Source organism: Neovison vison, chromosome 3 (assembly GCF_020171115.1).
Source record: "Neovison vison isolate M4711 chromosome 3, ASM_NN_V1, whole genome shotgun sequence".
In the NCBI taxonomy this organism is placed as follows: domain Eukaryota; kingdom Metazoa; phylum Chordata; class Mammalia; order Carnivora; family Mustelidae; genus Neogale; species Neogale vison.
The window spans coordinates 228,704,475-228,719,802 of NC_058093.1; the positions used below are offsets into that span (position 1 = coordinate 228,704,475).

At 53.7% G+C, this 15,328-nt stretch overlaps 1 protein-coding gene across 1 annotated transcript in view; it reads left to right on the forward strand.

Annotated features, from left to right (window-relative positions):
• The first annotated feature begins 708 nt into the window (after positions 1-708).
• The window catches only part of TESC (tescalcin), a 47,068-nt gene continuing 32,448 nt past the window's right edge, over positions 709-15,328 (forward strand). The window contains exon 1 of the mRNA XM_044241103.1: positions 709-781. Within this exon, the coding sequence (XP_044097038.1) occupies positions 724-781 (58 nt within the window). The 5' untranslated portion in view covers positions 709-723. The remainder of the gene's footprint in view (positions 782-15,328) is intronic.

Here is a 15,328-nt window from a genome sequence, read left to right on the forward strand (position 1 = left end):
AAACTCCCCCACCCCAAGCTCCTGGGCTGTGCCGGCAGGACGGCAGGACCGGCCGCTGGGGCACGTGGTGTGTCCACTCCATCAGGGTGCTGGGGAGGGGCCGAGGGGCTTTCCTGGAATGAGCCAAGCGAAGCACCTCGTGCGCGTTTAAGGTGGATTACTGTTATTATATTACCTTTATTGCTGTTCAGCAGAGAGCTAATTAATGCTGGCTGTATTTCTTCACTGTCCCAGGTGAGTTTCCCTCCTGAGATCCGGGAGGATGTGTGATGGAACCGGGGTGGGGGTGATTATGGAACCTCCCCGGGGTCCGATCCCGCCCACCTACACCCCAACTCTGTTCGCACCCGCCTCTTTCCAAAGCCCGCGGGGTGCGGAGGCGGGGAGGCGCGACGAGCACGGCAGCTGCACGGGGAACGGGGGGACCTTGGCGGTGGGTATCTAGGTCGCGCCCTCCCTTCCACCCCTCCCCGCCGTCTCTGGCCCGGGGCCGGTGCTCCCCCATCCCCGCAGTGAGTGAAGCCGGCGCGCGCTAGGACCGCGGCGCGCCGCCCTCCGCGGCTATAAGAGGCCGCGCTCGCGCCCCACGCGGAACCCGCGGCTCAGACCCGTCCCCGGCGTCCCGACCCGCGGTGGACCCGAGGCCGGACCGGCCGCTGCGCAGTCGACGCCAGCCCGGGGCCTGCGAGGCACGCGCGCCCCGGGGCCCCCGCCGCGGGCACCATGGGCGCTGCCCACTCCGCCTCCGAGGAGGTGCGGGAGCTCGTGGGCAAGACCGGCTGTGAGTATCCCGCGGGGACACGGGAGGGAACCGACGGCCGGCTGGCTCGGGGCTCCCAGCCCACGGCCGATCGCCCGGCTCCGCGCCGCCGCGCTGTGTGACCTTGGGCCAGTAGCTGACCCTCTCCGTGCCTCAGTTTCCCCCTCCTGCAAATGGGTCCCCGCCGGCCACTTTGCAGGCTGCGGCGAGGAGCTCCGCGGCGATGCTGAGTAAGTGCCGCGGCCGCTCAGCCTCGGCGCCCGCGGAGTTGGCACGGAACCCCCGGGCCTTGGAACTGCGGACCCAGGAGGGAGCAGGGCCGGGCTCCCCCAGGGCAGGGCAGGGCAGGGAAGGGATCCGGGGCTCGGAGGGCGAGAGCCCGTGCCGCGCAGCTGGTGTGCGCGCTCCGCACCTGGAAGTCGTTCGGGTTCGCGAAGCGCAGGGGCCGGAAAGTTTTGAAGTCGGCGGGACCTGGGTGGCAGCCGGGCTCCGGCGTTCCCCGGCCGGTTACCTCGGGAGGGAGAGCCCGTGCCCCCGCGCCTCTCTTCGTCCTCCCGTCTGTGAAGTGGGTGCAGGCCGGTCCACCTCCCCGGGGAGCTGGCAGCGCCCGCGGAGCACTTGGCCGGAGCCCGGCGACCTTCCTCGAGCTCGCCCGCACTCCTGGCACCTGCATCCGGCCCGAGGCTGGGAGCAAGGAGAGGCCGCGCCGCGGGGCGGACCTGACCGCAGGGAAGTGACGGTGGAAGCGTTTGTCCTCTCCAGTCCAGTGGGGCTGGGAACTTGACCCTGGGCTCCGACCTCGGGGTGCCGGGCTCTGCCACCGGCTGTGGAGGGGAGTGTGGACCGTAGATCCAGGGAGGCCAGGTGAGTGGGCAAACTGGACAGGGGGACGTGAATCCTGCCAACGCCACCTCCTGGCTGTGTGACCTTGGGCTAGTCACTTCATCTTTGGGTTTTCTTCTCTCTAGAATTGAAGTTCTGCTAGTACCTGCTAGATGCTCAGGAGATAGGAGCTGCAGATAGTATTTCAAGGAAGGGGCTGGCTGGCTCCTGGCACCTGCTTTGAGTTTAAGGCAGCCAATCAGGTCCCTAATACCACCTGGGCGCCGGTAGGGATTGACCCAGCCACTTGTGCCAAGGCTGAAAGGTGATCGCTGCAGAACTGGGTGAAAATTACAGAAAGCACCTCTGCCTGGTCTGGGTGTGCGTGTGTGTGTGTGTACACACTCATATATCACATACACATATCCTGTTTTCCTATGTACAATCCCAGAACCGTCTGTGACTGGAGAGGAAAAAAAACTGTAGTTTATTCAACTTGGAACGCTTTTAAAAAAATGATAAGAGCATATATTTGTAATTGGTTTATTTGCATCAAGGATCTTAGAAGCTTCTGCAGGAAAGTAAGAAGGGTGCATACTTGCAGATTGGGTGGAGGGGACAGAGAGGGAGTGAGCTTTTCGCTGTAAATTTTTTTATAGTTTCGTTTTGAACCATGTGTGAATATAAAAGTTTCAAGTTCAGGGGCACCTGGGTGGCTCAGTTGGTTAATCATCTGCCTTTGGCTCAGGTCATGATCCCAGGGTCCTGGGATCGATCCCCACATCTGGCTCCCTGCTCGGTGGAGTCAGCTTCTCCCTCTCCCTGCTGCTCCCCCTGCCTCTTGTGAGTGCTTGTTCTCTCTCTCTCCCTCCCTCTCTCGCTTTCTCTTTCGCGTGCATGCTCTCTCTCACTCACTCTTTCAAATAAATAAAATCTTTAAAAAAAAAAAAAAAGGAAGTCTTAAGTCCAGTTCATCCTTAAGGCTCACATGACAGAGGAGGTAGGATTCCCCTCTTTCTTTCCTGGGTTTCCCCTGGTTCTGTTAGTTGAGCTCTTTCTACCTCGGATCTGCACTGGTGGAAGTCTGGGACCTCTGCAGCTGGGTTTTCTGCTGGCAGGGTGGTACCCGTACATGCAGGCAGTTGGGGGGACTCCCATCTGGTGGTGAGTTTTACAAGCGATAGGACCACAGAGCATGCTGGGACTCATGTCTGTTTCTTGGGTCCAATCTCCCGTGGGGGAAGACAGATGCTTAGTGTTCCCCCTGTAGCCTTCCTACAAGTGGCTGAGGAGGCTTCCCTTCTAGTTGCCCTGGACTCCAATTTCATACCCCAAATGGGGAGAGGAGATGGGATGGGGGCGCACCAGGGAAGGGGGTGTGGGATCAGACTAGAGGGGAGAATGAATACCTCCAGTTCCTTGAACTTTAGGGGGAAAGTTCCCCTTTGTCCTCTGAAAGGAGCTGGCAGAGTCTGGGCATTTGAACCCATTCAGCAAGTATTTATGGACCGAGGACTTGGGGATTTAGAGGTGACCCAGAGAAGCTGATGTTCCTGAGGGGAGATGCAGAGTGGTGTGAGAGTCTGGGGAAGGACAGGGAAACATTTCTTTCTTTCTTTTTTAAGATTTAATTTATTTATTTGAGAGAGAATGAGTGAGAGAGAGCATGAGAGAGAAGGTCAGAGGGAGAAGCAGAGCCCCCCAAGGAGCTGGGAGCCCGATGTGGGACTCGATCCCGGAAGTCCGGGATCATGACCTGAGCCGAAGGCAGTCGCTCAACCAACTGAGCCACCCAGGTGCCCAGGGAAAGAAACATTTCTTTAGGGAGGACCAGGCCCTGTGGTGGGAAGATTTTCAGGTCAATAAATGAGAATTGTATGAGATCCTGCCGCCGCCGCCGCCGTAGTCCAAGGCTTAGCTGGTGGGGGTGCCTGACTTAAAGGATCTTGCTAGGTACATGGCTTGGAGCAAGTGTTTAGTGGTACTGGCCATGCTTTTAAACCCATTTGTATGTCTGTATCACTGTGAACCACAGCCAAGAGTTAAAGCTTGGTCCCACTTATTCCCAGCTGCATGACCTTAAACAAGTCCTTGCCCTTCTGAGAGCCAGAGTTCCCCTCTGGTTCCTGGGGTGGTTATATGGTTTCAGTAAGGTGATGTATGTATGTGTGTGAAGTAGTCGTCTTGGCCTGGAAGGTCTGCTCCCAGAACCCTTCTCCTGCAAGAATCCTTGGGAGGCATTCTGCCTGAGACCCAGGCAGCCAAGGAATAGGCTGTACCTGCAAGGTTGTGGGGCTCCCCCTGCCTCCTCGAGGAACCCAGATGGTCCCTAATTTGAAGAGTCCACTTGGTCCCTCCCGAGGACTCCTTCTGGAGCCGATGAGCAGGATGAGCATAGGATGGGGACGCTGTGCACCTGGGCACCAGGCTCTGTGCTCAGCGCTTGGGATGCACTCAGTGGAATCTTCATGATAACCCTCCGTGGAAGGTGGCAATGTGGCCATTTTACAGAGAAGGAAACTGAGGCCTGGAGAGGCAAAGCAGCCTGCTTGCAGCTGCCCAGGTCATTGAGTGGAGGGAGCAAGAGATCCGAGGATCCCCAAGCCCATTTCCTGTGGTCTGGGGCCCCAATGCAGCCCATTTCCTGCCAACACTGTGCTTTCGCTGTGCCGAGTTGCCTCCGATTTCTAGGAAGGCAGGAGGGCAGGGGAACAGCCTGCACATCAGTTTTTCTCACTTCGGGGCCTCTGTGCAAGCCATTCCCTCTACCTGGAGAACTCTTCACTTGACTGTGCATAATCTGGGGTTTACGTAAGGGGGCCCTTGTGCAACCACCAGCCAGGTTCAGATGGCAAATGTGTTCTCTTAACCCTGTCTCTTGACGAAGTCCATTCTCTTCCTCATTTGGGGCTCGCTCAGCCATTGCTCCCTTCCGGAAGCCACCGTGCCTGCTCTCCATCCAAACTTTGAGGGTTCACGCGTCCCGGAGACTCGTGCAGCCCCTGCGTGGTTACAGCGCACGGCGCATGGCAGTAGAGTTGTCAGCTCTGTCACCTGCCGCCTCCTCAGAACTTGGAGCTTCCGGAGAGCAGGGAGAAGGTGGCTGGTTCACCTCGGTATGCAGGTGTGGTACTCACAACACGGGTTGATGCCGACGAGGCGGGGACCCCCGGGTCTTTAGAACGCAGAGTATTGGCTAGGAGCGTGGGTCCAGGAGGAACACCTCGTGCCACCCCAGCAGCCGGCCGTGGCCGTGGCCGCACCCGCCCTCCTGGCACTATCCTGTGGGCCTCAGCGCTGAGCCAGTCCCACCAAAAATAGGCCTGTGCTCAAGGCAGCCCACGCAGGGCATCCACAGAACTGCACACCCACCTCCTCTTGCCTGGGAGAGTCTCATTGATTGATTTCAAACCTAAAAGTCTTCCCAGACATCTTTGCTGAGCCAAGAAAGCGGCCTACCTAGAACATTAAAATGCATGTTAAACATGGGCGCTGGCCTTTCTGACGCGCCTCCCGCAGCAGGAAGGCAGTGGAGCCCGGTGTGGGTCCTGAGGTGTGAAGTGGCCCCCGGCAGGAAGACCGGCCCCTTGTAGGGGGGGATCGCTCATGGAAGCCTGGTCCCCTTCACCACCTTGAGCTGGCCTGGCGGTGGCCGTTTCCTGCCCACCCCCCACCCCCACCCATGCCTGCTCCTGGGGCTGGAAAGGAAATAATAAGTGGAGGATTCTGGGAAAGGTGGAGGGTCTATTTTTTCCTCCAGGCTCCAAAACAGCCCCACAGGCATATCGATGTAGATGCCAAGAAGCTGCCAGAAGGAAGAAGGAAAAACAATGTCCCAGATCTGGAGTTGAGACCTCTTCACGTTGACAGCGAGTGTGTTTACCAGGCGCCTGTCATCTGCCAAACACGGAGCTGAGCCCGGCAGCTTACCCACAGCTGCCGAAGCAGCGCCCCCAGGAACACCGTGGCTTCCCGTTTTCCACAGGCTCTGGAGAAGTGGAGCTGGGACTCCGTTTCTGGTGTGATCCCCAGACCCCCTCACTGGGGAGGGGACCAGAGGCCTGGGAGGAGGCCGGCTGGAGGGGGTGGCACCCCATTTTCCACTGGGCTGCTGCTGCTGGTTACTCCTTGCAAAGATCTCAAGGGGCCCCAGACCACAGTCTCCGCCTGTTCGCCATGTGCCATATTCCCTCTGGATGCACGGGGCGGGGGCCAGACACCTTCCCTGCCTTCCAGGAGCTCTGGGGGTGCGGGCACCCTGGCCCGTACTACTGAGCTCCTCCTGTCCCCCACTGAGACACTTTAAGCCAAATGGCCAGTACAGACCCTCCTGGCTCCCTTCCTGTTTCCCATGGGTGGACTATGGCTGTTATCAGCCAGCAATCTCTAGGTCCCAGGAAAAAGGGTGCACAACTGTGTCTGTGTGGCTCTAGGGCTGGGGGTGAGGTAGGAGCAGATCCCCAGGGCCCATCGGGTTCTCAAAAAAGATGAAGGTGGATTTCCTTGCATGTAAATCATACCTTAATAAGAGAGTAATTGAAAACAATTTCTTTAGCAAAAATGAAAAACTGTTTCCCGGGCAGGGAGGAATAAGGGTGTCTGTGAGGTCTGGGGAGGGTTGGTCCCCCAAGGCTGAGATGTCCGTGCAGGCTGGGCAGAAAAGGTCCAGTGGTATGGGCACAGTGGCCAAGATCAGAGGAGGGAGGCCCGGTGGTCCCAGCCTCCCCTGGGTGCTCACAGTATGGAAACTTGCAGGCGGATTGGGAGAGCTTCTGTTTTTTAAATTTATGTTATTTTATTTTAAGACTTTATTTAATAATTTATTTGACAGAGAACACAAACAGGGGGAAAGGGAGAGGCAGGCTCCCCTCTGAGCAGGGAGCCCGATGCGGGGCTCGATTCCAGGACCCTGAGTTCATGACCTGAGCTGAAGGCAGACGCTCAATGGACCGAGCCACCCTGGTGTCCCTTTTGGGAAGCTTTTAAAAGGGCCGGGTGGCAAGTGAACTTCATTGCTGGACACCCAAAAGCACCCTGCTCTGGCCCATGCTGATATTTTGCACTCTGGCTGGGCTGGGTCTTCTCACCATTATAGCATATTGTTCCCAGTTTAAAGATGAGGAAACTGAGGCCCGGACCTTTGAAGGGACTGCTCCCGGTCGCTTGGATGCAGAATGCAGAACTCAAATTCAACACCGTCTTTCCCAGGTGACCCAGACCCCATACGATGTAGACAGAGACAAAGGTTCTGTATATCTGGGAGGGGCAACGCTGTCACCCCATGACCTCATTAATAAGGTCCCACACACTTGCTTACTAGGTTGGAAGGGGGAGAATTAGATCTCGAGGCAGATAGGCTTGGTATCAGTTTATGGAAAGTTCTAGAACTGTGAGCTGTCCCCAGGGAGGCAGGCTCAGGGGGGTGGGCAGTATGAGGGGAGTTAGGGGCTCTGGGAGGAAGAGCGGGAATGTGTAACCCCCTCTGTTTTCCTGAGGTCTTCTGGGTGGGTCAGGTCTGTTTCAGAGGGAGAATTTGTGTTTTCTCTGCATGAAAGTAATTGGCAGTGTGCTCCAAGACTTCCTCGCTGTGCGGATTAGTAGTAATCAGATCCCTTATGCGTCTCTTTCTCACCCCGCCCCCAGCCCCATACTGGCAGGATATTTTTTTGTGTGTGTGAGTTAATGGTCCCCGGAATGCAGCCCAGAATGTAATCAATGCTCAGACATGCCATACGGCCCAGTCGCACAGACAGAATACCTCGAGTGTTGATAAGATGCCTTTACTCTCGCAAAGCGCTTCAGTATCTGCTGTCTCAAAGCCAAGGGAATAAGGCATTTCTGGCTCACGGCTTTGGGGAGATAAGGCAGGGCCCCCTGGTGCCCATGCTGGAGACACCAGGCAAGGTGATTGGGATTGCGGTGGGGGGAAGAGGTACCCTGGCCTGCGAGCTGTCTCCTGTTCCAACTTTATTATTAATTCATAAAGCCAGAAGGTCGAGTGGGTGATTTCCGTTGGTGGCAGCAGCCACCATTAAGCACGAGGACAAAAAGGCCCTTTGTTGTCTCAGCGGTGTGACCTTTGTGGATGGGCAGGCTGTCAGAAGTGGGTCTTCTGTGTCCTGGGAGGTGAGAAGGCTCCTTCAGGTCTCGGGGATCTGGTGCCTCCAGAGGGCGGGCGGGTGGCCAGCAGGAGACTTCATGATGGACATGGCTGAGTCCTGGACCGCGATGGAGAGAGAAGGTTGCTAGGGTGGATGGCTTTCCCGGTGCACGTCCTTTCTAACCCCAGCCTCATGCCGGGATCCCAGTGGCCAGCCCCAAGGGAGCACCCAGCATGCCTCACCCACCCGCTGTTCCCAGGGGCTCTCTTGCCTTACCTGCATCCCCCAATATGGCAGCCAGGGTCCCACATGGATATACACTGCCCTGTCCCCCCCACCCCCACCACCATGGCCTTTACCAGCAGATAGTAAAGGCTTGAACTGTGGACCACCTTTTAGTCTCTGGGCAACCACCTTGGCCTCCACACCTCTGTTTTCTCATCTGCTGATTGTGGATGTCACTGCATTACTGTGAGGATTAAGTGAGCATCTTAGTAAAGCTCTTGACACATTGTAGGTGTCCAGTAGTTGTTGGCACGTACTCATAGTTTTGATGAGGAACTGTACGGAAGCTGGCTGCCTTTCTTCCTCTTAAGGTCATTCTCTAACTTCACGAATTCCTTCCATGTTTTTAACATGGCCGCCATCTTGGACATGCCTGAGGTCCAGTTTTATCTTTCCCTTTGCTGATGGTCAGGGACCTTAACATGCTTTAGTTTTTGTCACTCTCCAGTATTTTTTACACGTTTTTAAAACCTATGCATTGGTTTTTTTTTATTGTTTTATGCAGACCCTTTTAATTCTTGTAAAAGTTTTTCCTTATAGATTTCATTTTCTTCCATGATACACCTTTCCATGGATTTTTCAGTGACTCTCAGCGAGTTGTCAACTTTGTCTGAAAATGTCTAGATTTTGCCAGCATACATAGTCGATCATTGATCTGGGTATAAAATTCTGCGTATCTTCTCCTAGCACTTTGGTTTTGGTCTCTTGTTGCTGTTGAGAAAGTCAGCTCTTTTGTCTAATTGATGTTTTTTGGTAGAAGTCTGATTTTGTACCTCTTTTAGATTTCTGGGATTTTTTTTTTTTTTTTTAACTGCACTGTGTCTAGGTGTGGATTTGTTTTATTTATCCTCCCTGGGCATGGTTTATGTTGTTTCCTTCTAAAGAAGGCTTGTGTCTTATATTATGAATGTATTCCCCCCACTGCTTATCTTTATTTTCTTCTTCAGTAATTCTTATTAGAAATAGATGGGGTCATGGCATTCTGTCCTGAATGCCTGTTTACCTCTCTTTCATATTTTCTATTGTTTTATTGCTTTTTGCTGTCTTTGGAGTCATTTCCTTAGGTCCGTCTTTTTTTTTTTTTTTTTTAAGATTTTATTTATTTATTTGACAGAGAGAGAGACAGTGAGAGAGGGAACAGAAGCCGGGGGAGTGAGAGAGGGAGAAGCTGGCTCCTGGCAGGCTTGATCCCAGGACCCCAAGATAATGACTTGAGCCGAAGGCAGATGCTTAATGACTGAGTCATCCAGGTGCCCCTTAGGTCTGTCTTCCAATTCACGAATGCTCTCTTTAGCTGTTACAGTTTTGCTGCCCCTAAGTTTATAAATTTTGATGACTTACTTTGTTTCATTTTTATTATTTTTATTTTTTGAGGATTTTTAAAAAGATTTTATTTATTAGAGAACATGAGCAGGGGAGAGGGGTAGAGGGAAAGGGAGAAGCAGACTTCCTGCCGAGCAGGGAGCCTGATGCAGGGCTTGATCCTAGCACCCTGGGATCATGACCTGAGCCAAAGGCAGACACTTAACCAACTGAGCCACCCAAGTGCCACTTACTTTATTTTTTTAAAAGATTTATTTATTTTAGAGAACAAGCAAGCGAGCTGTGGGGAGGGGCAGAGGGGGAGAGAGAGAGAGTCTTAAGTTGACTCTGCTCTCTTCCCACTGAGCAGAGAGCCTGATGTGGGGTTCGATCCCAGGACCCTGGGATCATGGCCCGAGCTAAAGGCAGACCCCAATGACTGAGCCTCCCAGGTGCCCCTAAAATTAAAATAATTTTTACCTAAATTCTACCCCTAACATGGGGCTCAAATTCATGACCCCAAGATCAAGAGTCAGATGCTCTACTGACAGAGCCAGCCAGGCACCCTAATTGTTTTATTTTAAAAAATTAAAGTATACTTGATGAATAATGTTAGTTTCAGGTATGCAACAGAGTGATTTGCCAGCCCCTTCTCTGTGCTCACCAGGATAAGTGTGGTCACCACTTGTCACCACCCAGTGTCATTACGGTATGACTGTCTCTATCCTCCATGCTGTACCTTCTGTCTCTGGGACTTGACTTTTATTTTTTTTTAAAGGTTTTATTTATTTATGAGAGAGACTGTGAGAGCACAAGCAGGGGGAGGAGCAGAGGGGAGCAGACTCGCCACTGAGCAGGGAACCCAGTGCCACACTCAATCCCAGGACCCTGGGATCATGACCTGAGCTGAAGGCAGACACTTAGATGACGGAGCCTCCCAGGCGTCCCTGACTTCATTTATTCTAATAGCGTTGTGGTGGACTGTTTAGGGTTTTCTGTGTAGAGTATCATGTCGTCTGCAAAACGTGGCAGCTTTACTTCTTCCTTACCAGTTCAGATGCCTTGCATTTCTTGTCTGATTGCTGCAGCGAGGACTTCCAGAACTATGCTGAATAAAAGTGGTGAGAGAGGACGACCTTCTGTTTCTCCTGATGGTAGAGGAAGAGTTCTTGGTTTTCCACTGTTGAGTAGGATGTTAGCGGTGGGTTCTTCATATATGGACTGCATTGTGATTAGGCATATTCCCTCTAAATCCACTTTGTGGAGCGTTTTAGTCATGAATGGGTATTGTATTTTGTCAGATGTTAATTCTGCATCTTTTGATAAGCTCATGTGCCCTTTATCTTTTCTCTTGTTAGTGTCATGTATCCTTTGGTTTGCAAATATGGAAACACTCCAGAACAAAGCCCACTAGATCATGGTGCTGTTAACAAATTTAAAACAAAACAAAACAACAAAAACAAACAAACAAAAATGGGGCGCCTGGGTGGTTCAGTGGGTTAAAGCCTCTGTCATGTCATGTTGGCTCAGGTCATGATCCCAGAGTCCTGCCTGCTTGTTTTTTTTTAATCTTTTTTTTTTTTTAATTTTGTTTATTTATTTGATAGACAAAGATCACAAGTAGACAGAGAGGCATGCAGAGAGAGAGAGAGAGAGAGGAAGAAGCAGTCTCCCTGCTAAGCAGAGAGCCTGATGCGGAGCTCGATCCCAGGACCCTGGGATCATGACCTGAGCTGAAGGCAGAGGCTTTAACCCACTGAGCCACCCAGGCGCCCCTTCTCTACCTACTTGTGATCTCTGTCTGTCAAATAAATAAATAAAATCTTTAAAAAAAAATTAAAAACAAAAAGGGTTCCATTCCTTTTGTTAGTTGTGTCTGCTGGTCCTCCTTTCCAGTGGTTCATTTGTTGGTGTGGTTTGGTTTTGGATTCTGAGCTCATGTTTGATTGGGCTTTCTCCCCTGGTTTTCACATCCTCCTGGAACGGTCTTCAGCTCCAGATCCATGCTGAGGCCAAACCAAGTGGGGGAGAGCTTACCTAAAGTACCTCTCCCATGAGAGTCCCTGGGTTCTAGCTAGAAGCACCTCACACAGTGCTTTGCATTTATTGTGTTAAGTTCCTGAGAGCTGTCACTGGTCTAGAAACACTTTTTATAGTAGGTCCTCAATCTGGCTTTCCTGTGCCACAGAGGTTTGGCATTTTCCCCTGGGCATGGCACAGACGTGGCATTTTGATTCCTCACGGAGACTTACCCCTTTCTTTTGGGCCCAGCCACCTCCTTGGCAGGGTCTGCTCCTCGCTGATTTTCTGAGGCAGTAGGGAATATTTTCTCTAGCCTATCTTACATGGGGAAGCAGTCTTTTATGCTTCAGCTTTTTATTTTTATTTATTCTTTAAGTAGGTTCCACACCCAACATGGAGCCCCATGTGGGGCTTGAACTCACAACCCTGAGATGAAGACCTGAGCTGAGATCAAGAGTCAGAGGCTCCACTGATGGAGCCACCCTGGTACCCTTCTGTCTCAGCTTTGGATAGAAGTCTCACTTCTCCCTTACATGGAACCAAGGCCACAGCTGATGGCCCAGGGTCACCTCAGCAGCGTCTGGCACTCCTGCCCTGCTGGATGTGCGTTCCTTTCTGGCTTCTGACCTTGTTGGGTCCCCCTCCTTTGCAGGGTTGGTGGCCCTAGGGAGGTTTTTCTTCTTTTATCCAGAGTTTCAGGGGTCTGTAGGGCAATGGGGAATGTGTTCATTCCACATTGCAGGAACTGGACTTCTTTACCTAGTAAGCCTTCCTACCTTACGTAAGCCTCTCTCTACTTGATGTGCCCCCAGACTAAATCTGGAGCTGAACATCGTTCTGGAAGGATGTGAAAACCAGTTCCTTAGATGGTCCAAAAGATGCCCACTCTTCCCATCTCTACTGATTAACCGGCATCCCCTCGTCCCTTCCCCATCTTTAGTCTTTTTGTTTTTAAAAATATTTTGTTTATTTATTTGACAGAGAGAGAGAGAGAGAAATCACAAGCAGACAGAGAGGCAGGGAGAGAGAGAGAGGGGAAAGCAGGCTCCCTGCTGAGCAGAGAGCCTGATGCGGGGCTCGATCCCAGGACCCTGAGATCATGACCTGAGCTGAAGGCAGAGGCTTTAACCCACTGAGCCACCCAGGCACCCCTAGTCTTTTTATTAAAATGGAGACCTCTTTGTCTCTTTAGTGACATGAATGCTATGTGTTGTGTTCATTGTCCCCCCCCCCCCCGCATCCTCCCTCGGGGTGCATAGCCCAAGCGTGAGGCTGTGTGAAAACATTCTAGTGCTGCAGACCTGGGTTCAAACCCCAGCTCTGCCACTCATCTCAGCCAACGACTTAATCTCTCCAAGGCTCGGGTTTGTCTGTGAAGGGGGTGTGATAACCACCCTCCGAGGCAGGCCCTGGGGTGAAGGCGAAATAAAATGACGTGTGCCAAGCATTCGGCTTAGTTCCCCCTTCCGAGGACATGCTAGCACGTGGCAGTGAGTCCTGCTGCTATAAGGCAAATGGCAAAGAACAGAGCAGAGCTGTGGGAAGGTGAGCATCGATGAGCACAGCACAGCCTGTGATTTCGAGAGTCCTGCCCACCCACTCTGACAGTGTTCCAAGTCGTCTCATCTCTCATGAGAGGATCTTTGCTCAAGTCAATCCACTTCATTCTGTCTCCGCTTCTGCTCCCGTCCTGGGAGTTGGAGGATTCCTTCTGGGTGGAAAAAAACCTGCCGAGATCCTCCTGAGACCCTCGGTATCTGAGCTTAAAATGAAGACCCTCCCCATGCTGGTCGGGGTCCCCAGGGCAGCTCCCACCCAGATCCTATGGCTCTCGCGCTCACGGACAGGTTGAAGTTTGCGTGTAAAGGGTTCGAAGGTGCTGGAGAGAAGGCAGCTGTTGACCTTCTTGTTGCTGCTTCTGCTTTGGACACTAGAGTTGGGTTTGGTCATTTCCTTTCCAAGGCTGAGGGCCTTGGTTCTTTTAAAAATCGCGGCAGCGAGGCGTGCTCTGTGATGTGCGCAGGCTGGGCGCGTGGCAAGGGTGAAGGAGAGAAGTGGGGCGTTGGGCACCGGACGCATCTTCAGGGCAACGGGCGGGTGTGTGGGGGCAGGTCCTTTCCAGGCTGCGGAGGCTGTCCCTCTGCTCTCCCTCCTCCTCCCTCCGGAGGCCCAGGATGAGTCACTGCTTCGCTGGAGCCCCAGGCAGCAGGCAAAGTGCCTTCTCCCTCCCAAGCCCCGCCAAGCTGGGAGCCAGCTGGGGTGCCTGGTGGGTACAACAGAGTCATTAGGGTCCTCATGATTGCTCTCGTGGCCACTCTGGTGCCTCCGCTCCTCCTGCTAGGTCCCCTGCAACATGAATGTGACATTTTATTTAACATAACCTGTCATTGACCATCTTCAGCATTTTCCAGCCTGCAGTTCTAGGGCATTAAGTGCAGCCGTCGCCACCATCCAGTTCTAGGACATCATCACCCCAGAACGAAACTTCAAGCCCATTAGCTGCTCCTGAAATCCACACCCCCACCCCCATTCCTGGCACCCACAAACCTATTTTTTGTCCCTGTGGGTTCACGTATTTCAGAAGCTTTGGGTACATGGCACATGTACGCGGTGGCCTTGCACATCTGGCTTCTTCTGTTGTGTCTCCCAGCTCAGCTGTGGGCCAGCAGGTGTCTGTGTGACCTGCCCCGATGGGCAGCGCGCACCCTGTTTTGTTCATCTGCTCACCAGCTGATGGACGTGTGGGTGCTCCTATCTTCCGGCCATTGTGCATCGCGTGTGTGTGACATGTCTTGTTCTTTGGGGTGTGAACAGCCACGCGAGGGTGTTGTTGTTATTCTCTCCGTGTTACGGGGGAGGAGGAGGCGTTCTCAGGGAGACGGATTAGTAGGAGGTGGAGCTGGGGGCCCAGCCAGCAGCTCTTGGCCCCATGCCATCAGCCCACCTTTCTGTCTGACCCTGCTCGCCTCTGTGTTCTGGGACATCAGCCCCATGCTTGGATTGAGTCCTGGCCGGTCGGTCAGGACATGGTGAGCAGGAGAGCTTTGGGCACCCCAGAAGCCACCGAGACCTTCCCTGCTCAGTGTCCTGGGGCCTGTGTGCCGGGTGACAGTGCTGGGGGAGACTGAGGTGGGGGGCTGGCTCCTGGGGGAGCCAGGCTGGCTGGCTCCTGCAAGCACAGAAGCAGACCTTCAGCCACCCTAGCTCCTTGCAACTGCATTTTGAGCACAGACACCCCCTCCTCCCCCACTGGGTCCCCTGTGTCCTGTCCTTTGCATCCACCCTCGGTTCTGTCACCAGGCACATGGAATCTTGTCCCCTGCCTTAGCAACTTCTGCGAGCTGGGGGTGAATTCTGAATGCCTCAACTCGGTGCGTGTGATCGTGTGTGACGGTGGATACCTCCCCACTTTGCTCCCCGTCCCCCACCCACTCTCTGCCTGTGCTGAAGAACCCGGGTGTCCTGAGCTCCTCCCACCCCACCTCTGCCAGCCCCGCCCTCCTGGCCTCGCCCTCGCCTTCAGGATCCCGCAGGGCCTTGCCTCCCACCCCCTCCCTGTGGACTGGAACTCCCTCTCCGACCCCCGTGCTCCTTGGCAAGCGGACACCACATTTATTATCCTGGATCCCAGCAAGGTGATGCCCACTTCCAATAGATGGATTTCGTGTCGGCGCCCTTGGCCGCTAGCAGGTGCCAAGAGGTGCTCAGTAAATGTCTCTTAATGACTGATGGGGCATCTGCCAGAGGGCTGAGCGATCCCGGTGGACCGTGGCGGGTCAGTCAGGGCTCCCGCACCCCTGCGAGCCAGCATGGATTCAGGAAAGGTGCAGGTGAGACTTTATGTGCCCTTTGTCACCAGACTTGGGCCCCTGGGAATAAAGGCTCAAGTAGTCTGGGTGACCCCATATAATGGAGGTGCTGAAGGCTGATGCTCCTTTTCTTCTCAAGTCAAATGGGGAAGGCCGGGCCTCCTGGGGGATTTCATACCCCTTTCTCGAACCCCCCCCATCTCCTGCCTCCTCCACTTTGAGGCTTG